At 46.3% G+C, this 22,394-nt stretch overlaps 1 protein-coding gene across 7 annotated transcripts in view; it reads right to left on the reverse strand.

Moving 5' to 3' along the window:
- The window catches only part of TENM3 (teneurin transmembrane protein 3), a 584,034-nt gene that overhangs the window by 95,777 nt on the left and 465,863 nt on the right, over nt 1-22,394 (reverse strand). For 6 of the 7 annotated variants that reach the window (XM_059685788.1, XM_059685787.1, XM_059685786.1 and 3 more), the window contains 4 exons: nt 7,845-8,059; nt 1,708-1,915; nt 972-1,073; nt 584-778 (listed from right to left, as the gene is read on the reverse strand). In XM_059685788.1, coding sequence (XP_059541771.1) covers nt 584-778; nt 972-1,073; nt 1,708-1,915; nt 7,845-8,059 — 720 coding nt within the window. The remainder of the gene's footprint in view (nt 1-583; nt 779-971; nt 1,074-1,707; nt 1,916-7,844; nt 8,060-22,394) is intronic. The other variant, XM_059685785.1, reaches the window with a different exon arrangement.

Here is a 22,394-nt window from a genome sequence, read left to right on the forward strand (position 1 = left end):
ACTTAATTGTATTACTCTGTGTGTGTGGATCTATAAAATCAATGTGACTGAAGACCAGAAATGGTGCTTTTCTGCTTTTTGAAAAAACACTTCGACTGCACTTCTCAGTGGAGCATCCGACTCTCGCCATTACACACAGTGTGGGACTAACTCATGACCCCGTCCTTTCATTCACTCGTTATTCGGTTCAACAGTCATTTTGTTCACTAGTTATGTCTTTCTAGAGATGCCAAATGCCCCATGTAAACACTGGCATCAATGTGAAAATCTGTAAAAAAAAAAAAACCCACTCATCCAACAGGCTGCTCTTGGTTCCTAGACACAAATGTTTGTTTGCTTTCTCAGCGTTACAAGAAAAAGAGTTATTCACACGATTGAGAAAGAGCTAAGGGGCCCTCTGGTATTAGTTCTTTCTATCAGCTCACACGCTGAAAAAAAACAGCGCTCCCCAAGTACGGAAATCAAACTGGCTTTCATAAGGAGGCAAACGAAAGGATTTGTCGGCCACCGTGAAGGCCACGCATTTCATCTGTTTCTTTTCACGAGGGCGACCATGGCCGCCTGCACGCACGGACGTGCTTACCTTCCTCGCAGTTCTCGCCTTTGTACCCCGAGTTGCAGGCACAGGAGCCCATGATGCAGATGCCGCGGCCCCCGCACTGCGGGTCGATGCACTGCGTGGTGGGCACGTCGCACTCGGTGCCCTTCCAGCCGCTGAAGCACAGGCAGCGGCCCTTGGAGTACTGCCCGTTGCCGCTGCACAGCACGGGGCAGGCTGCTGGGGGACAGGCAGGACATGTCAATGGTGCACGGGCCGGCGGGCCTGGAGCGAGAGGCAGCGGGGCCGGGACAGGGGTACCAGATCTCCCCCCCCCCCCACCCCCCGCCCCCGGCTCGGTGGCTTCCTGGATCAGCCCTGTTGCCCTGGCTTAGGGACACAGGCTTAAGGAAAAACAACAGCACTCGCATACCTCTCGAACAATCCGGACCCAGAAATCCCGGGAAACAATGGCAAGTGCCAGACACACACTCTCCGTTTCCATGGCAATTTCGGGGGCATTCCACCACGGACTCTGAGGGAGAGAGAAAGGAGGCGTGCTTGTTGGGTGGCCGGCCCCTGGCCCAAGGTGAGCAGCGGCTCTTCGGTAATTCTAGCTGCACGTAACCAAAACAGGCTGCGTGAGCCAGAGTTTTTATTTACTGACTCTACCAAAAAATACACTTTTATGGATTTCAGAGAAGACGGGAGGGGGAGCGGGAGAGAAACATCAATGAGGAGAGAGAATCATTGATTGGCTGCCTCCTGCACGACCCCCACTGGGGATCAAGCCCGCAATCTGAGCATGTGCCCCGACCAGGAATCAAATGGTGACCTCCTGGTTCACAGGTCGACGGTCAACCACTGAGCCACACCAGCCGGGCAGATCCTTGAGTTTTTAAATAGCAAGGCAAGGGCTGCCACTCACTGGCAGAGTTCTCAGGGGTTAACCTGATGCCCAGGCCGCCTCCAGATGCATCCAAACAATCCCTCCTCCTGGTGCCAAATGGTCTGTCACATACTCAGAAAGGAACAGTTCAAACATGTTTCTCACATCTAACCGCCGGCTTCCGCAGCCCAGGAACCACTCCGTGTCGGCAACGCCAACCGCGTTCCTACCCAGTGCGGGGCATAGGCTGCGGCCTGGGAAGGGTGCTCAAGACCCTTACCTATGACGATGGTGTTAAAGGACACCTGCTCCGCGTTCTTCCCGTCGTTGTAGAAAGCCAGGTGCCAGATGCCAGAATCCAGGTACTGGATGAAGCCGGCCTCGTGGAGGCTCACGGACCGCGCCCGCCGCCCGGCTCGCTCTGATTCCAGAAGGTTCCGCTCTCTCGCGATCAACCTGCTGCCATCCAGGAGCTCGACAAAGTCGTACTGAGGACGGGACAAGCAGAATGGTTCCGTGGTCAGAAACACTACAATTGTGGCCGCTTCTCTCCTTTGCTCTAATACATATGGCCTTAAAACGAATGTTTTGGGGGGCAGGTGCTCCGTGCAGAGGTCTACAGAGACGGGAAAACTACCTACTGTGCACACTCGTTGCCTTTACGCTGCACACTTTAAAAAAAAATTTTTTTTTTAATTGATTTTAGAGAGAGGAAGGAAGAGGGATAGAGGGATAGAAGCATCCACGGAGAGAAGCAGCGATCCGCTGCCTCCTGCACGCCCCCCACTGGGGATCGAGCCAAAACCCTGGCATGTGCCCCGACTGGAAATCGAACCACAGGACCTCTTGCTTCCTGGGTTGACACTCAACCGCCGAGTCACACCGGTGGTGCATGCTTTTCCTGATGGGGCCCCAGGGCTCCCACATTTATGTGGTTCATCTGGCTGGTACACACGGCGACGCTGTGGGCAGTTTGGGGCTCGGAACACAAATCTACCACATGCCACACCCAACGGCCTCATTTCCCTTCGGCCACACGGCAACCTCAAGGTGTCCTAGCCCACACTCACGGAGTGACAAGCACCCCGGAACACTTCCTCTGTACCCCCCCCCCCCGCAGCCCTCCTGGGAAGGCGTGAATGTTACACCCCACAGAGGAAGGAGAGGGAGACTTCAGGAGCGTGGGCAGGGTACATGTTGGGCACAAAGTGGTTGAGCTGGGCCGTGAACTCAAGGGCACTTTCTCAGAGCTTCGACTTGTCCTCCCCCACACGCCACCCATCTCAGTGACCCGACACAACCACCCAAGCATCACGGACACACGCATGGGCGCTGACGGTGGTTATGGCTATGGTTCGATCAAAAACATGTAACAATATGCCTTCACATCTAAATAAAAAATTAAAAAAAATTGCCCTGGCTGGTGTTGCTCAGTGGTTAGAGTGCACTGAAGGGTCACGGATTTGATTCCTGGTCAAGGGCATGTACCTGGGTTGCAGGTTCGATTCCCTGCCCTGGTTGGGGTGCATGTGGGAGGCAACCAATAGATGTCTCTCACATTGATGTTTCTCTCTTCTCTCTCTCTCTCTTCCTCCCTTCTACTGTCTCTAAAAAACAATGAAAAAAATATCCTCCGGTGAGGATTAACAAAATAAAAAGTACAACAAAAATACACAATGAAGGGCTTCTGAAGGGATGGCCAAACTATGCTATGATTATGTCACTCAGCATTACACTTCACTTCTGTGTTAGCAAGATTCATCATGGACATCGGGTAGCTGGGATTTAACTGGAGAACTTAAAGATAATGAGCAGTGGGGGGTGTGAGTGGTAGCAGGGGGTAACACTGTGTAACCCGAGACAATGCAGTGACTTTGGAAGGCCTCACAAGGACTTTCCAACATGGTTTTAATAAACTTGCTAGATAAGTGTCTTCAAAGCAGAGGGATTTTCTTAAAAGTAGAGAGATTGAGTTTCTAGAACCTCCTACCTACTTCCATTTTATTCCGGAGGCAGGTGCTTCTGTGTAAGTACACTCCAGGACTATCTATACCAATCATTAAGGCTACAGTACTGTGCCTGTGAGCTATTAAAATTCCACTTTCAGATCTACTCCTTAAATGGAATTTCATCAGTGTTCTATTTTGAAAAAATGGTTATTACATGAATCCCTTAATGCAATCAAACAGGAATAAAATCAGTTGCTGGGATTCTGAGAGTCACAGTTAAACACTGTGCCGATCACAGACCCTCCTGTCACTATTGAACAGAATTTAGAATATCTAATTCAGTTTCTGACTCAGTAAAGATTTTACTTTAATACAAAAGCACCTTTCTGTGTAGTAAGACTGTACAGTTTAACTGGGAGAAATATAAAAAAGCTATAACTTAATTAACATTAAAAATTTTTTGTGTGCATTTATATCTTAACAAAGATTAACATAATGACTACTGTGGCTATTTGACCTGCAAAAAATTCACCAGAATTGTATTCCAAAATTATCAGAGGAAAATTCGGCACTTCTCAAAGGTGCTTCTAGCTCAAGTAAGCCAGTCATTCCTCCTCAGGTTGAAATCTCTGATCAGCCTGGCACAGGCAGAAACAGCTATCTCGTCCTGGCCCCATTTCATAGAAACATCTTGTCCACTGACATTAAGCACAGTAGAAGAAAAACAGAAAGGGAGAATATTCTAGGTTTTAACTCAAATCCTCACTCAGAATGATCACCTTTATCACAGAAAATACCACTGTGGGCATCACACTATGAACAGCAGGGTGAGGCTGGAGTGCCAGGTGTGAGGGTGGTGGTGGTGGGAGTAGCTCACAGGTGTTGAGTATCTGCTCAGTTCCAGGCCCTTCCGTCGGCACAGTTCACGCATTTCAGGCGGTTATTCAACCACCCAAAGACAAATTCCCTACTCAGTGCTACAATCATTTCTACAGAAAGTAAACACATTGTATAGAATAGAAATATTTAATAACCTTTGTTCTGAGGCCGCAAAGCAATCACTTATGGGCCACCTTGAGAGACTGAGGTTTGTGTGTGTACCTGTTCAGGACATGGAGACAAGGGTTTTTTTTGTGTGTCTGCAGTAGATCTTACGCTACTTTTAGGACAAGATTCAGTTCCACCACTTCAGGGAGCGATTATGAAGACGGCACTTATACCTGATAAAGGTATCTTGGTGGCTCATTGTTTGAACAGGCTGTCCACAGGTTTAACTCAATTCAGTTATTATAATGCAGAGAACTCAGAACCTCTGACTACTTGACTGTGTTCTCAAATCAGCCGCGGGTGGTGGCGGCCTAGTCTCGCTGCAGCTCTCTGGACTAGAGAAGAGGAAGCGATTTCACGAGCCTCTGACCTGCTCCTTTCACTTCACAGGGACATCCCAAGGCGCAGAGATGGTAAGCGCCTTGTTCCAGGCCACAAGGTCAAAAGGTGGGTGGAGGTGTGTGCTTGGAACCCAGGTCTCCAGCACCCACTCTACACCAGCCTTCATGCAAACGGCACCTAAACGAGACAGGGCACTACCAACTGAAGGGCATTAGGTTGCCTCCTTGGGCTCCGGCCGCCAGGAGCGTGAACTGGACTTCAGGGAGAAGGAAGCCCATGGATTCCTCGGCAGCAATCACACGGACAGTTTCCTAAAGGACCACAAAGACCTTCAACACTCAAGCAACTCTCCTGAGTGGCCACTTTTCATTCCTTCAGGCTGATTTATTTCATGTTCCCCAGAAACAGAGAAATGTTCAATTTGGGCTGCTTTATAGCATATTTCATGATTAAACGCCGAAGTTAGAAATAGATGTTGGCTCTGCTGATCTCGAATAAACCAGAGAAAGGAACTCTAATAACTGTGGGGCTTAAGAAAGCGTGTAACCTACTTAAACCCATGCATGTGGTAGGAGAGAAAGTAGACATCTGCATATTGTGTTTAAATACCAGAAGAATGATGAGAAACCTGAAACTGCACCTTTTTCTTCTCTAGTCTTACAGGTACATGTCACTTGCAAAGAGCCCACCCTAAATCTTTGAATAAACCTTCGAAAGGCATGGCATGTAGAAAATCATTTTTAGAAATTATTTTTGGAATTTATAGGTTACATGCTCACTCACTGTTGTGTCCTTGATGAACTTATAGGTATGTGTCTTGAGTTATAAAATACCTTGGTCATGTATGTGGTTGCAATGATTAAAATGTTATTCTTTTTCTATCTCACTGAAATCTATAATAATAAAAGCGAATATGCTAATTAGACTGTCCAGACGAACAGCTGAACAATGGTCTAGACAACCTTCTGAATGAAGCCGGGACTATGAGGGCCGAGGCAGCCACTGAGGCTGCAAGGGCCGAGCTCCTTGTAAGAATTTCATGCATCGGGCCTCTAGTATTGCTATACATTCAATCTATCTGTTACAAGTGAAGTTACAGAGGCCCCTTCCATTTGAGAAAACCTGGTTATTACATCCTCGTTACTGTCGCCTATAAGGGGAGTCAAATGTAGTTTAAAATTTAAAATTGAATACTAATATACAATAGGAAGTCTTTTATGTCTAAGGATCAAAGACATTTACTTCAATCATCTAGATTTGGAAAAATGTTAAATCAGAAAAATGAATACACCAAAGCATGATATCCAAAAATTTTACAACTATGTATTTATGTATGTATATGACATCTTCCCTGAGCCATAATGACATCAGAGAAAGTATGTTCAAATACTGTTGGTCACCTTTTAAAAAATATGTAATTTTTAATAGTGTATGATCAACTTTTCTTTATAATTTCCTATTTTAAATTTCTGTTATAGAAAAAGCCTTTCTCACAAAGTTACATAATATAAAGAGTATATGAAAATCTTCCAGTCTTCATTTCATAAGTCCAATTAAACGCAGCATGAAATTCCATGGGTGAAAAACTATCAAGCATAACTTTAAGTTCATCCAACTGTCAATTTTCGTTAACCATCTATTACATTTTGGGAATTCCTGTGTTTACTAACAGAACAGTTGATCTTGGGAAGAGTCTGGGCTCCTAGTTATGGTAATTTAAATAATTTCTCTTAGACATAGTGGGCCCTCCTTTAAACCGCAGTTTCCCACTTACAGGCCACTGATGCTGTTGTAATGACCGGGTTATTATTTAACAGCCACGGAGGGAAAGGAAGACCAGACAGACACTTGCCCAGTAAGGTCTGAGTGACGTGGGAAAGTGCTCGTCTGTCAGTCACCCCTGGGAACAGGTAATTGGCCAGGATGGGCGTGGCCAATGCAAGCTCTGGAACCCTGAATATTAAAATTCCTAAATTTCCCTCTCTTCTCCCTCTTGGGACTCCTGTGGCAGGGGAGCTCTCCCTTGTGCCCACGTGGCACACGGCCATGGGGGGCTCCACACCCGGGCTAATGGGCTTTACTCTGGCCTGAATGCTGAACCACACCGGCTGCAACATGGAAGAGAAGCTCTGGCCCCTGGCCTGGGCCTGGCTCTGCTGGAACCCCAGCTGCACCCTTTCCAGGCCTGGCTTAAGGGACAGGGACTTTGGACACGAGAAATGCAACTCCACGCCAATACAATCTTCCACACCCCACCGTTCTGTGGGGGCTTGTTTCAATGGCACCCCGAGACCCTCCACCTTGCTCCCCCGGACGACCGGGGAGTTTCATTCTCCAGACCAATACTAGATTATGATCAGGCCTGTGTAATTACTGATAGTGCCTATCGGTGACCATTATTGGGAAGGGATCTTCATGCAAGCAAACAGACTTCAAGGTTCTTTGGGTCTATGATATACGAATGTTTGAATGGTTTTGAGTATCACACTCAAACATGTGATCATCCTTGGTCATCTATGAGGCTTGTCTGCCTCTTTATTTCATTGTTCATCATGTGTCGATGAGAAATCATGGCTTGAGTTGATGAAATTCATATCATGGTATTTATGTTTATGTCCCAATAATTTCTTTACTAAGAGCAAATCTGGCATAAATTAAAAAAAAAAAATAAAGTAATATATTTTCAATAGAATCAATACATGTTTGAAATAAAAATGCATCTATTACATGAAAGGAATAAGATCACCCCAAAATACCATAGAATCTTTGTAAAACACTTGAAAAATCCCTGGTGTTTTACTAGGTGCTGAGCTGATGTTCAATATTCATTAAGTTGCTCACAAATTTTGGTACATTTTAATCAATCAATAACTGTTAAAGCAAGCCAGGGAGAAAATGGTGTTCTTCCTACTAATTCAAAAACCTCAAGACACATGTACCCTACATCCGAAATTCTTCTCACCGTAAAGGATCAATACAAAAGTGGTCAAACAGTGAAACAGCTCAAGTGAAGAAACAGAGTAACTTTAAAGATGCACACGGGCAGTTTCATCTTATTGACAACGAAGCCTACTTTTACCTGAGTATGGGAAGGTGGCAAGCCTTTTCGGCCATACACTCCAATCAATGCATCCTTCTGAAGAGAGATATTGAATTTCAGAAACTGTGGCTGATCGATAAAGAGCTGTGATCTCCAGAAGACACCGGGAGGCACCTCTTGAACCGCTCTTCGGCCGATATCAAGTTCTCCGGAATCTATGGTGTTATTTTCTTGCGTGAATCCGCCCAATTTTCCTGAATGGAAGAGATCCAGCGAAGGACAAAAAATTAAAGCGGCAACAGAACACAAACAGCCTGCCTTCCAAAAAGTTCTCTGCGCGCGACGCTCCGACAGTTCATCGTCCTCGCAGAATGAAACACTCTCATATAACGTTCACTTTAAAAGCGTTTTGGTTAGATGCTGTGAGTTCAACCAGCACATTCTTGAAGGTACTTAAGACAAAATCCTCTGACTTCCCCCAAGGCATGCCTATTACGGAAACTGTTTCCACACCTACAGTGTTTCTTGATCACTTCAAACATAATTATCTTGCAAATGATATGTCTTGCTATTTCTTGGGAGAGATTAAGCCTGGTAGTGATCAGTCATTCTAAACATACTGAAGTGTAAATTAAGGTGGAATGGATTATGGAGATTTTCAAATCAATCCTTAAGCAAACAACAGAACCAATCAATGGCACTGATTCAAGTCGTTCCCTCTCAACTATTTATTAGATTGAGTGAGAAATCAGATGCTGGAAGGCAAACAGACAAAGCGGGGGGGGGGGGGTGCGTGTGGGAAGACCATGGGGAGGGGAAGGGAAGGAGGCGTAGGTTTAAATTCTTACAAAGTTTCTGACGTAAGCTGCTGCAACTTTCCCTCTTTCTTTTGACCCTCACCTCAAATTCACGTTCAGCCTTAGCAGGTGCACTTGATTATCCCTCCCAGTGACCTTCAACCTGTAGGAACAAAGACTCGGCTGTCGGAATCTCCCCTCCTCTGCAAGCCGGGTTTTCGGAGACAGATCCGAGTCCTCTTTTACATAAGGTGTCCCCCTCCCCTTCTCGCTGAGGTTCTTTCTCAGTTATTCTCAGGGGATTGCTGATAGAAGCGGTTTTGTGATTTTCCTTAAACAGAAATAAAACCACACCGTCTCTCATTCAGAAAGGGGCTGTGAAGGCTAAGGAACAGAATGAAACTGGGCAGATGATCCTGTGTTGATTCAGTCCTTTTACTTTTTATTTTTTAAAATATGTTTTTATTGATTTTTAGAGAGAGGAAGGGAGAGGGATAGAGAGATGGAAACATCGATGAGAGAGAGGAACATTATTGATTGGCTGCTTCCTGCATGCCCCCCACTGGGAATGGAGCCCGCAACCCGGGCATGTGCCCTGACTGGGAATCAAACTGGTGGGTGACCTTTTGGTTCCTGGGCCGATGCTCAACCACTGAGCTGCACCAGCCGGGCAATTCAGTCCTTTTAAAGTCACAAAATTGACTTACTATTAAGTTTATCTTTTGAAACATTAATCTGATGGTTATTTCAGATATTACATCATATTAAACAATACCTATTACATAAGGGCCTCCAGAGAAATGGTTCATTCAACAGTTAGAGGCCTTAGTGTCAAATCAGAGAGTTCTGAGTGATCTTAGTTTAATGGCGCCACAAAGTCCTCTGACTGTTTGTGAAGAGTATTACTGTAACGCCGAGGTTCTGAGTGTCTACGAGGGACGCAGAACTGCAGGTGACAGGAGGGAATATAGTCCAAGAGTCTACGCAGCCTTCCAGGGCTCCTGCCATTAAGCACCTGGTTGCCTGGTTGGGGAGACACACCCACAAACAGATGACAATCTACAGTAGCATATGATTGAGGGCCAGAGGAGGTGACAGCACCGTGGGCTGGAGGCTGAGAGACGGCACAGATGAGTTAAGTCCTAGGTCACCTTTGAAGGTCATGTGGGACACGATTTCTGAATTACAGTGCGCATAAAGACTGGTCACATGGCACAGGTCAGGCTGCTACTGAAGACAGGGATCCGTGTGGCTACAACAGGTAGGAAAACCGGTTTTGGAGTCAGACAAACCTGGGTTTGAGTCCTTGCTCTCTCACTAACCAGCTGGGTGACCTGAAGGAAGATACTAAACCTCGTCTGTAAAATGGGGAGAGTGATGCAATCGCAGGACCACGGTGAGGACTGTGTTACACCAAGCGCTGGGCCCGCGGTAGTTCTGCAGGAGCGGGAGACCGAGATGGTTTGTCACGGGAGGAATGGGAAGTCAGGCTGGAAGGAGAAGGGCCTGGAAGGCCAGGTTACAGAACTGGGTCTTTATTCTTCATGCGAGTGACTTTTTTGTATGTTGTATTTTCATCTCTCTCCATAATGTTATTTTACCCTTTTTCCTGCAGGTAAAAATACAAATATATGTACTAGCATTATACTACTATGCCTATAATGTCATGTTTTAAAAAGAGATACTTCAAGTAGAATTAATATGAGTACATTGTATTTCAATGCCGCAAAAGCACTTGCTTGTTCCTGTGTTGTGTGTATGCGTGTGTGTGTGCGGGTATGTGTGTGTGTATAATCAGGAGAAACAGAATTCAGTATTACTAAGGAACATGCCGTGCGATCACCCATGAGCATGTTGATCTCTAGTTTATGGCCATGAGGATCACAACACATTCACACAGACAGATGTATGTGAAGTTCGAGGGAGAGGCTATTACTAGGAAATGTTGGGATGGTTTTCTGCCTGGACTACTGTGCCCTGGCTCTCCAGCTGCGAAGGAGAGCTGGAGTGAAAGGAGACTTGTTAAAGGTGTGACCAGGCTAAGGGGGAAAGGGAGTCACTGCTCTGAGGACATTGAAGGCAGCAGTGGGGGAGCCTGGGAGTGGAGAGCCAGTTAGGATGCAGCTGCTGATGACCAGGTAGAGGCAGGGGGAAGGGGTTGCCCAGGAAAGTTTAATAAAAATACATTATTTACACCGTCACCTCCTCTCTCTTTCCCCTCGATGTCCATAATCCTGGCAGTGAACAACTCCTTAGCTATCAGGGTCTGTTTATCTTGAACTAACTTCGTAATATAAAATTCTCTAGGGAACAGGAGTAAAAATTGGGTTATAGGAATCGTAATTTTTCATGTATCAACTCAAAGATTATACATTATGCATCACTCACTAAAATTTTAAAGATTTCTCTTACAATAGTTATGCATATTCATGCTAGCTCAATCAGGACATACAATTAATAAAAAGATAGAGAATATAATTCTACCACGCAGACCAGAGATGGCCGCTTCCTATCTAACCAGATAGCATCCTCTGCTCATACAAAATAGGAAATTTTGGAGCCTACTCTTCGCTTTACATGCTTCTGCACAGGCACCTGCACTTGTCATAAATCAGCTTCTACAGAAATGGTGGAGGAGGGAGAAGAGAAGTCAAAGTAACCTGTACCGAGAGCCTACAACATGCCCAATGGTTTCGCCTCTATTATCTGTTTGAAATTTCAAAAAACGCTATGAGGTTGATGTTATTTTGAGCCGAGCAAACTAAGGCTCAGAGAAAAAAATTATGTGGCCCAAGTGTGTGGTAGAGTCAAGAATCAGGTCAAGGTCTACATGATGCCAGAACTATGTGTGTTCTATATAGTCATAAGAATAATCCTTGCTTTTTTTTTACAACAAAAGTGTTAGTTTAAACTACTAAGCTTTACATTTGTCTATTTCACATGAAATCAGACCTATTCACCCATTAAACCAAACAGAAACATCTGCTTAGCCTTAACTTTAGGACAGAGTTATAACTGTTTTTATTGTGAAGAAATGACCAGTGTTGTGAAATGAAAACAACCATGAATTCTGTAACACCATATTCTTTGTGCTATAACTTGTAAGAGACTCCTTGTAAGTTCTGTCTTGTGGTTGACTTCCACATGAAAATATTTTTAAAATACTGGAGTATTAGTTCTTTTTCCCCATTAAGATCTGTTAGTACACAAATCATAATTAAATATGGAAATGGTTCATATTTGGACACATTCATCAAGCTCATATATTTCTAAGGCTAATATCATACTTTACTGCTATTAACAACTCTATTGTTATTATCTAAAGCCAATGTGATTGCATGGGCTCTGTGGGGTTGATAGTGTCTGTTGCCGCCATACCGGTTTTTAGTAGCTTTGGTGGCATACCTGTGCTCTGAGAGCTGGTGAGCATGAACGTGCGAGCCACAGAATTTCCCCCCAAAACATCAAGCTTGGAAAACAGCAATCAAGTTCCAACTTGTAGAGTGTCAGGGTTTTGCTTTGTGGGTTCCTCCAGCTACTGATTTGGAGAGCTTAAAATCTTTCTCACTGAAATATGCCTGCCCACTGTTGTGAATAAGTGTATCTCCTTATTCAACTAGTCCCACAGCTAATTTAACAGGTGGCCCTTTTTCATTTGTTAAGAAAAATAAAAAGAACCAAGGTTGATTGCATGTGCTTGAGTAGGGCGGCAGTAGTTATAATGATTGTTTTTTTTTCCTCCAATGAGAAAGCCTCACTAATCATAACATTGTAGAATCTCAGAGTTCAAGGGTCATGGAGGCCATTGGTCCAGGAGTCCTCAAACGAGTGGAGTCACATGCTGAGGGCTGAAGCCTGCATGGAGACGTGCCGTGAGGAGAGCGGTAGACTGTTCTAAGGGCATTGCTTTCTAGAACTTCAACAACTCCCACATATGGACTTCCTTTGCACATAAAGACATGCCTCCTGCACACCCAGGACCTTCCGATGCACCCTGGCGGGGAGCACGAAGCTTCCAGGTGCCAAAGACACGCTTTGAAGTGTTTTTGTTGACAAAGCCTCCTTTATTCAAGACACCATGAGTCCAAGGTGAGGTCTTTCCACACCTTACACGTATTTCTATCCAGGTCAAAGTGTGGAGTTAAGAAATGCCGTGCGAAGGCTGGTCATGATTCTGAAATATGCTGATCAAGAGGGAGGGAATACACTTTTGTTCAGTGCCCGCATCACCCACCCCAGCTGGCGTCCAAGAATCATTTTCATCTCAGAAGGGCTGCATGACTGCAAAGAGAACATCAATAAAGTAGGAAATATCAAAGGCAGTGAGGCACCATTTAATCCAGTTAGTAAACTGTGTAAGATTCCTGATCTATCTGCCTATCTATCTATCTACTATCTACCTAGAGTAGGAATTCAGAACTGAGATGCTTGTGAAAAATGTATATTAATTTATTTGAACTGAAAAATATAAAGTCAGACTCTTTCCAACCAAAAGTAAGTTTGGTTTGAATGAGTACATGCTCTGCGGGTAAATTACATATAGATACTTCCCTAGATCAGATGAGCTAATGAAAGAGAGCTATTTAAAGCATGTTACATGACACAAAGCCTTCCAAAAGGATTATAATAACGAAGGTGAATGTAAATGAAAAACAGCTCAATTTCCTACCAGATTCTGTGTGTACCAGTTTAAACAAGGTGCTGCTTAGTATAAGTACTAAGGTGTGATGAGTGGCATTCTGCTAAGCCTGGAACACCTCACAGAACCAGAAACGGCTTCAGAAAATGCTGTGACGAATCTTCCTGGAAGCAGGCAGGTGCCAATTCCTCGCTTTCACTAAAACTGAAGAGGACATGGGGTGGAACTGACAGCTTGTAGACCGTGGCACACACTTTCTGGAAACAGATCACAATGTGATTTTTGAAATCTGAGTACTAAGGATTTCACATAATCGAATGGCACAGCTCTAAAGACATCCTTCCCTTTCCACCTGCTCCTTTTGTCCCTAGACCTCTGATGTTTATGTTTATAATAAAGGGAAGAGGAATAGAGTGGATGCTGCATCTTGCTTTGCTCTTGTAAATAAGTAATATTCATCCACGAATACATACACTATTTGGAAAAGTCCCCATATCTCACTCAGAGGGGGATTTCCCACTTTTGATGTTTAATGATCATCAAAATCTTTAACCTATTTAAGTAATACTTAGGTTGATTTCCATTGTGTGTGCCACTAATAGTTACAAGCAAAATTCAATATAGAAGCAAACAGGTTTTGTACGACATGTAAAAGTATTATGGTCACAGGAAATCAAACTTAAATTTGTGTGCATATTTTGTTTTAGGGACACAAGAACCAAATAGTTCAAAGTTTGGCGATCCATTCTAGCTTTTCCCATGAGATACAAATCTCATCTTTGAGTGCCTATCAAATTCCATTTGCTTCAAACTGTTCTGGTTTCTAGAATGAACGTGTTTTGAATTAAAGTCTTAGAATCTGTCTTTTCTACAGGGTGGGTGCAGACCTGACTTCTCATTCTAATCACTGATGGGGAGACAAATGGGCAACATTGCCCTTTCTCTGCTCAAATCCACTGTTCCGGCAGCTCAGGGGAGCAGGACACGCCTGCTGCCGCCGCCGGTGCAAATGCCAGGGGACCGGGGCTCCGTGAAGGGCTTTGTCTTTTTAAATCATGCGCTGCCGATTTTCAAGTCATGGCCCTTGGCAATCGGGGCCGAGCCAAGTGCGGCCACTCCCGCTAGCGCTTCAAGTGCTCTTTATTGACTGTCAGCACGCCTGGCAGTGGGCGAGCCTTGGGCACAGTTTGATAAACCTGTAAACACTTGCACAGCCTTCCTCTGGAGCTTGTCAGGCCTCTCAGAGAAAGGCCGGGCACAGAAGTCTTTCATCGTGTCCTGAATCCCAGAAACTCTGGCTTCCGAGGAAATAAAGGAGGCCGGGCCCAGAGCGCTCTCCCCGCGCACGGAGATCACTCCCCCGCCCGCCCCAGAGCCTGGCCTGGGAGTGATCACAGGAGACACAGGAAGGTTGTCTGTAGGTGTCACCAAGAGAAAAAGGAGGGAGGATGGAGGCAAACACATAGGGCAACTGGGTGCCCTGTGGTTATTCTACACTCAAAGCCTGGAGCCTGGGAATCAGACCAATGAAAGCCTTCCCAGTAAGAGTGAGATGTGCCACGTCTTCAAACGCAACAGGGCATCGTCTTGAAGGTTTTTCCCGCCGCGTCCCGTTGTGCCTGAATGTGGGAGCCACGGGCAATCTTTCCACCTGCTGACTGTGATTTTCTCTTTCATCAGCAAGCACGTGTCACTACAGCCTCAATGTCTTAAAATACAGTGGTCAGAGTGTGAGAACATAAAGAGACCACGTACACAGAGCTACTGCCTTTCCTCTGCTTACTCATGTGACACCCAGTTTACAGGGAAACACATCAGTGAAGTGGGGTTTTTCAGACAAGGCCATAGAAAAGGTACTTGGGCTCGGCCGGTGTGGTTCAGTGACTGAGCATCGATCTATGAACCAAGAGGTCACGGAAAGTTAAAAAATACTAAATATTTTCCCATGTATAGCATGCATTTGCTGCCTGCCTATGATGTGGGGGAACAATCGTAGAACGATTACAATGGAAAGGCAGGGAAGAAATCCAACTATAAGAGTCTAACTCAGTTGTTGAAGAGGGTAAGTGATAATATCTTAAGTCCCATGGAGGCACAGAAAATTAAGCCGGCAGGAAGCCAGGCTAGGCATTTACAATCCGCAGCCCACCCTGCAATCCTATGATCTGACCTTGGATTCATTCACCGATTCTGAGATCTCTGCGCGATCGAGTCCTTCTTTAAACCACCACAGGCCCAACACGGACACAGCACATTACATCACGAGAGAAGTGAGATCAAACATAACTGCTTTGTAAATACAGCCTAATGGGAGAAATCAATATGGCACCTAATTAAATAACTAGTCTACCCCGCAAGTTCTATAAACAATATCGAATAAAACTTGACGGTCCTGCAGACCTTAGTCCCAGAGCTTTAGTTCACAGGCAATCTTCCACTCGCTCAACTCTAATTTGCTGAAATTGTCTAGTATTCGAGAAAATTGGTACACGATGAACAATAATGAAAATTTAAAAGCAATTTGAATTATTTTGTTTAAACAGTATAAATCACACACAGATATACACACATGCACATACATATAGATTTAGTGTTTCAATCTGTACTCATACAAGAGAATATATATATGTGTGTGTGTGTGTGTGTGTGTATGTATGTGTGTGTGTGTATATATATATGTATGTATATATATATATATATATATATATATATATATATATATATAGTCATTTGCCAAAGTTATTACTAACCAAAATTTATGGATTTTCCTTTTGTCTTACACTATCCCACATTATCATATACTAAATGTTGGCATTTGTCTCATCGCTTTTTTTTCATATCAGTTAATGTTGAGATGTCCGGCCATGGCACCCTCTGCTTTTCCCTGCTGTGCATTTTCTAACACACTGTGATTGCCTGCTTGACATCTGTCTTGCCTAGAAATTCACTTGCTTTGGGAACAATTGTGACTGCCTTTTTTTCACTGCTCTATTCTCTGAACCTTGCTCTGTACATGGCACATAATATAGGGTGTCCCAAAATTCACGCAAGAAATAATTTCAATAGAAAACACAGGTTTATAATTAAAAATCGTAAATTTTTTATTGATTCATAAAGTATACAGTATAGGGTTATGTATGGAATAGCACATCGGGTAAATGGCCTCTACAGCTTTGCTGGCACATAGGCGAAGCCGTGGTCTTCATTGTCCCTGCTCCTGGGCCATAATTGGTACTTGGTAATGCTTATCAAATTGAAGGGATTGAAATCAAAGGGCAACAGATATTAGAATCTGATTGAATAAACCAAGTAAAATTAGGTTTTTATTTTTTGTTGTTGTTAATGCTCATGCAAAATTCAAAATTCAAATCTTGCATGAATTTTGGGACACCCTATATATGCTCAGTAAATGAATGCAGAATGAAAGAATATTATGCATTCAAAGCAAGATTAAAGATTAGCCTCCTTTCATAAAATCCAAATAAATAAAAACAGAAAGAACGAATGACAGGGATTTCTATGATTGCTTCAGAGGATATTATTGATGCTGATTTAAGGATCTACCTTCTTAAGAATTTTGCTACAAAAGTACAAGTACATAATCATGACTTGTAGAACAAAGAGTGAACTAATAATTACTGACAGGTATCAAATACTTGTCATGTTCCAATCACTGCCTGGCAGCCTGCATGCATTACCTGATCTGAATCTCAGCACTACGCCATGAAGAAGCAGGCTAGAGAAGGTCATTTGCTCAAAGCCAGCCCATGATGGCAGCGCTGCTTTCCTTACCCACTACACGGCATCGACACCTGCTTTGTGTCTGCTTTATAGAGGGCACATCATGTACTTCATGTCATTGGCCCCTTTATATACTATCGCTTGGTCATGCTATTTTCATTTACTCACTCAACACATTCTTGTTGCGCACCTATTACATGCCAGTAACTATGCTAACATCATAGGACAGAGCAGGAAGAAGAAGGCATACATTAACTAGGAATATGAATCATCACCGGCATTTTCCGGGCACTTACTAGGTACTGCACACCATTTTAGGTATTTACAATGAATCCGCAACACCACTCTAACTGATGAGAAAACAGGCACAAAGAGGCGATGGAACTTGTCCCCAGCAACAAAGGCATTAACGGTCAGAACAAGGACATGAAACCAGGTGGTCTGGTCTCTCTCTCGGCTACACTGTGTCTGAATGATGGCACAGGGCCATGCACGGCCACTCGCGGAGAGCTCTGTAAGTCACCCAAAGGCATCAGGTCAGAATCTAGGCCACTGAAGGGGGTCAGGCAGGGCACTGGTATCTCAGATTTGTCTCTGAAGAATGGATGGGCGAGACTAAAGACATACATTCCAGATGGAAAGTGGCTCCTATGATCCAGGTGAGAGACCATGGGATCCGGGAGATACTTTGGAGTTAGAATTGACAGGACTCGGTGACTGACTGACTGTGGGAGGTGAAGCTTCTGGCCTAGGTAACCAGGTGCATGGTGATGCCACTTGTTGACACAGAAAGCCCTGAAGAGAGGCCAATTGGAGTGTTTTCCAGAGATGGCCACCACATCGTCTACCCCCCATGCCTTTATAAAATGTGCCCTTGCCATTTCCCCAGTCAAGAAAGGAAGGTTTTTATAAAAACATTTTTAGTGATTTCAGAGAGGAAGGGAGAGAGAGAGCAAGATAGAAACATCAATGATGACAGAGAATCACTGATCAGCTGCCTCCTGCACAACACCCACTGGGGATGGAGCCCACAACCTGGGCACGTGTCCTGACTGGGAATCGAACCAAGACCTCCTGGTTCCTAGGTTGACACTCAACCACTGAGCCAGGCCTGCCGGGCTAATTCTCCTTTCTATGAACCTGGGCTGACCTCACTGGATTTTCTGACGGACAGGATGTGATGGAAGGACACCCGAGAATGTCCAATATCCTAGAAAACGGTTTCTGTGAACGATCCCTCTTGGACATGCTTCTTCGGAACCACCGGCTATGCTCTGAGAAGCCCCAGACACACAGAGGGCCAGGCTCAGGTGCTCCAGCCGACAGCCACCGCGGAGCCGACAGGGAGCAGCGACTGCCAGCAGTGAGGACGGGCTGCCGCGGACTCCAGCTCAGGGAAGCTCTCAAAGAGGCCCGCTGGCATCTGGAAGCAGCTGCACGAGAGGCCCAAGCGAAAACCCAAGAGCTGCCTTGTCAATCTGCAGCACCGTGAGAGACGACCACACACTGATCTTTGACGCCACTGAGTTCGGGTGCGGCTGGCTGTGCAGGAGCCGATGATCAAAGCCGGGGTGGGTTCAGCTGCAGACACGGCGAGGCCAGCGGGGGGACGTGTTCCAAAGCTCCCTGGTCAGGTTCATGGGGTTGATGTCCGGACTCGAGGAGCGGGGTCTAGGCTGCACTTACTGACCTGGGAGCTCACAGCCGGCAGCGCAGCACACGGAAGGCCGCTGGAGCCAGAGGAGTGGGGTATACTTTGAACCCGGCGTGGGCATACTTTGAAGAGAGCAGAACCCAGAGAACAGCCATGGTGACGGATTGGGTAGAGGAAGATGAGTCACTGGACAAACTGAAACGTCCCTGTCGAACAGTCGGGAAGGAAGTGCGTGAACGTGGTGTCACAGAGGCAAAGGGGACAGACCACTTCAACGAGGAGAGGTGGGTTAACTGTTACGCGCTACGAAGACAGAGGGGCAGTCATTGGTGCCCCTGACACAGCGACGGGTGACTCTGGAAGGCATCAGCTGCGTGAGTGGCGGGCGGAGGACAGCCACGAGAAAGGGGCCAGGCTGGAGCAGGGGTGCACGGGCAGTCAATCCCGACTCTGCACCCTCTGTTCCAGAAGGCTGGCTGCAGGGGAGAAGAGAGAGACGGGGCGGAGCTGGCCCAGGGGGCAGCTCGAGGGTCTCTGTATGGGTCTACTGGAGACGGCGAGTGGCCTCAGAATGTTCTAGCGCTGACTGGATGTCCAGGTAGAGTGGGGACATCTGAAGTTCAGGATGGGATCAAGAGTCCCATGGGAAGGTGGGCCTTGGATGAAAGAAAACATCCAGACACACGGAGACCTGGAGGGCTGTAAGAGGGCTCCCTCTGAAGGCTTCTGCTTCTTTTGCGATGGTGGCTGTTGAACAGGAGGCAAGGCCACCAGCTGAGAAAGCTGACGGGTGCAGTAGGAAGATTCTGAATAACTGGTAAGAAATGTGGAAGAATTTGCAAGGGACATAGAGTAGGGCTGCCAGACGGTGGGAGCTGGTGAGCCAAGAGACGGGCATGATTGCTCCCTCTTTATGTGCGAAGAAAGGGAGGCTCAAAGAGGTTAAGTAACTTGCTCAGGGTTACAAACTAAATAAATGCAGGAGCTACCACTGGAACGGAGGCCTGTGTGATTCTTCCCAGCGCATTAGGCTGACTGAATTCCTTGGTCCAGGGGAGTAACTGCCGTTTCTGGAAGGAGACTGGCGTTGGAGCTAAACACTCCGTTCCCACCCACTTCCCTCAGGTCTCCGGAGACCGGTGCCTCTGACCTCCTCTCTGCAGTCTGCAGTCTAAGGAGGTCTCAGGGATAATCAGTAAAGGCCCCTGGCACAGGGCAGACATTCTTCTTTAAATAATAAACACCCTTTAGAAGTGCCTTCGGACTTCGCTTAAAAGCAAGCAGGGAGTTTACTGACCCTTAGCACCAAGGTTGTGCCTGGGAATCTAATATATATATAAAAGCCTAAGCGAGCATCTGACCGTCGCCAGGGTACCTATGATGCGCACTGACCACCAGGGGGCAGACGCTCAACACAGGAGCTGCCGAGCTGCGGTGACTTGGCAGCTGTGGTTCCCGGGTGACGCACCCAGACCCAGAGAGGAGGGAGCCAGATTCCAGGGTGCATCACCCGAGACCTGCCCTCTTGCAATCCGGGGCCCCTCGGGGGATGTTGGAGAGCCGGTTTCGGCCTGATCCCCACAGGCCAGGCTGAGGGACCCCACTCATTCCGCAGACGTCCTTTGAGCCCCAGCACCACCCCAGGTGTGGCTGCCCGGGGAGGGTCCATGCGAGGTTGGCTCCAGGGCATGTCTGGCCCCTCTTGCCCAGTCCTGCCCTGTCGGCCACCTTCCAATTAATTTACTTTCAATGTGCACGAATCCGTGCACCAGGCCTCTACTTGTCGTTATAAAAACCTGGCTACATAATGAGAGGACGGCATTTAGAAGCTGAAAGCAATCTTCTCATGACGCTCAGCACAGTTATTCTCCGGGTGAGCTTTGCTCAGGAGGCTCAGGCCTGCTTACAGGTGTGAGCAAGAATTTCTAGAAATGAGGTGCAAAGCTCGGGAAGCTGAAGTGGTGAGGGACGCCGTGGGTCCATCCTGGAGACGAGCAGCGGTGTTTGTGAGGTGCCCCGTCTCGCAAATAGAGCCCCTCATGCTCCCTGCACCCAGGACTATACATATTTAAGAGACAGATACCAAGAATCTTTATATGGAAAAATGAAAATAAGATTCCTTTCAGTTTAGTTTTTTTTTTTGGCTGTTCCAGAAAAAATAAAAAGACACTAGTGACTATGATTTGAACAAGGACTGAGCCCAGACACAGAGGAACTCCTGCAGATGCCCTAGTCTGGCTGGCGGCTAGAGGATTGGCTCTGCAGCGCCTACGCGTCCCGAGGCATCGCTGTCTGCTCCATACCTGGGCGGTGAGGAAGAAGGTACCTGCCCAGGAGCACATGGCTGTTCCGTGGCACACGTCACTGCACGCGGTGCCTCCAGGGCACGTGGGTACCTGCAGCCCCTCACAGAAGGGGAGCCACAGCTGTGTGTTTGAGACGGTGGAGCACATCCTTTGTGAATTGTGAAGTCCTCTGAGTTCCAACTGGCGTTTGTAGGAATGGGAGAGACCATAAAACAGAGAACACCCAGGTGCATGTCCCACAGGGAGGATGGGCTATCCTGGGAAACACTCAAGGGATATTGCCGGGTTCAACCCCAGCAGGTCCAGGGGTTCCCAAAGGCATGGACGGAGTCGGCGAAGAAGGAATGACATGGAGACAGCGTTCAGTTGATCAGCAGCCTAGCCAGGATCTCTAGCCCGGATCTCCAGCCAAGTTCTGGTCTGGATCTCCAGAGAGGTTCTGCTTCAGATCTCCAGCCAGGTTCAGTCACCAGGTTCTAGTCAGGTTCTCTTGCCATGTTCTATAGTCAGGTTCAGTCCAGGATCTATTGCCATGTTCTCTCCAGCGAAGTTCTTCTGTCTCCAGGCTCCGTGTAGGTTCTGTCTTCTGAATTCTGTCTGTTGTTGTCTTGTTGCATCTGTATTTATACCAGTTGATTCCAATCCTATCAATCTCTATTCCAAAGGTTAGGGCGTTTCTTATCTCCATTCCAGGGAGTAAAAATTATGTAGCTTAAGCATGATTGTTCGTAGTTAAAATGATTAATTACCCGCCTGGCACTTAGTTAAGAGGTTTTATTCCCTCCCTAACTTCAGGGGAAAATCCCTACCTGGGGATTCAACCTTTCTCGGAGAGGTGACCTTGGTTAAAACACATAGTGCCAAGAAGGTGAGCAAACATATTAAGAACAGTATGCCATATATGCCAGGTCCCTTGAAACAACAAGGATGGACCGGCTCCCGGCAGGATATGTGGATGCATTCGTGCTTTTGATGCAGTAGCATCTCCCTGCATCGTGGTGAGTAGTTTAGAAGCCCATCAGCTCCAGAGCGCTTTCTAAAGCCACAGTTACAGGATGTTCTTCCAAACCCCTGGGGCTGCTGGGACCCCGACAGGCTTTCCCGGGCTGCCCTACGCTTTCCTGCAGGTCTGAACCATTGGACCAGGGTACAGAGTCCGGGGAAGGAGCCAGGTCTGCCTGTGGGCTTCTGGGAGCCGAGGCCTGCGGATCCGAGCAGAGGCTCCTGGCAAAATCTCAGCCCAGCACCAGGGAAGGGACTGGACCCGCAGCTCTCTGAGGCATGCCTGCCGGCTTCAGTTCAGTCGCAATAAATAAATGGCTAGGGTGTGTGTCTTCTTAAATAAAACATTTACAATAAACATTTCCCTTTTTAGTATATTCAGTGGATAAAGTCCCCTACATGTGTGATTAATGAGTGCTACGAGAACATCTAAATTTCAATCTATATAAA

The sequence above is a fragment of the Myotis daubentonii genome, chromosome 2 (genome assembly GCF_963259705.1).
Source record: "Myotis daubentonii chromosome 2, mMyoDau2.1, whole genome shotgun sequence".
NCBI classification, from domain to species: Eukaryota; Metazoa; Chordata; class Mammalia; order Chiroptera; family Vespertilionidae; genus Myotis; species Myotis daubentonii.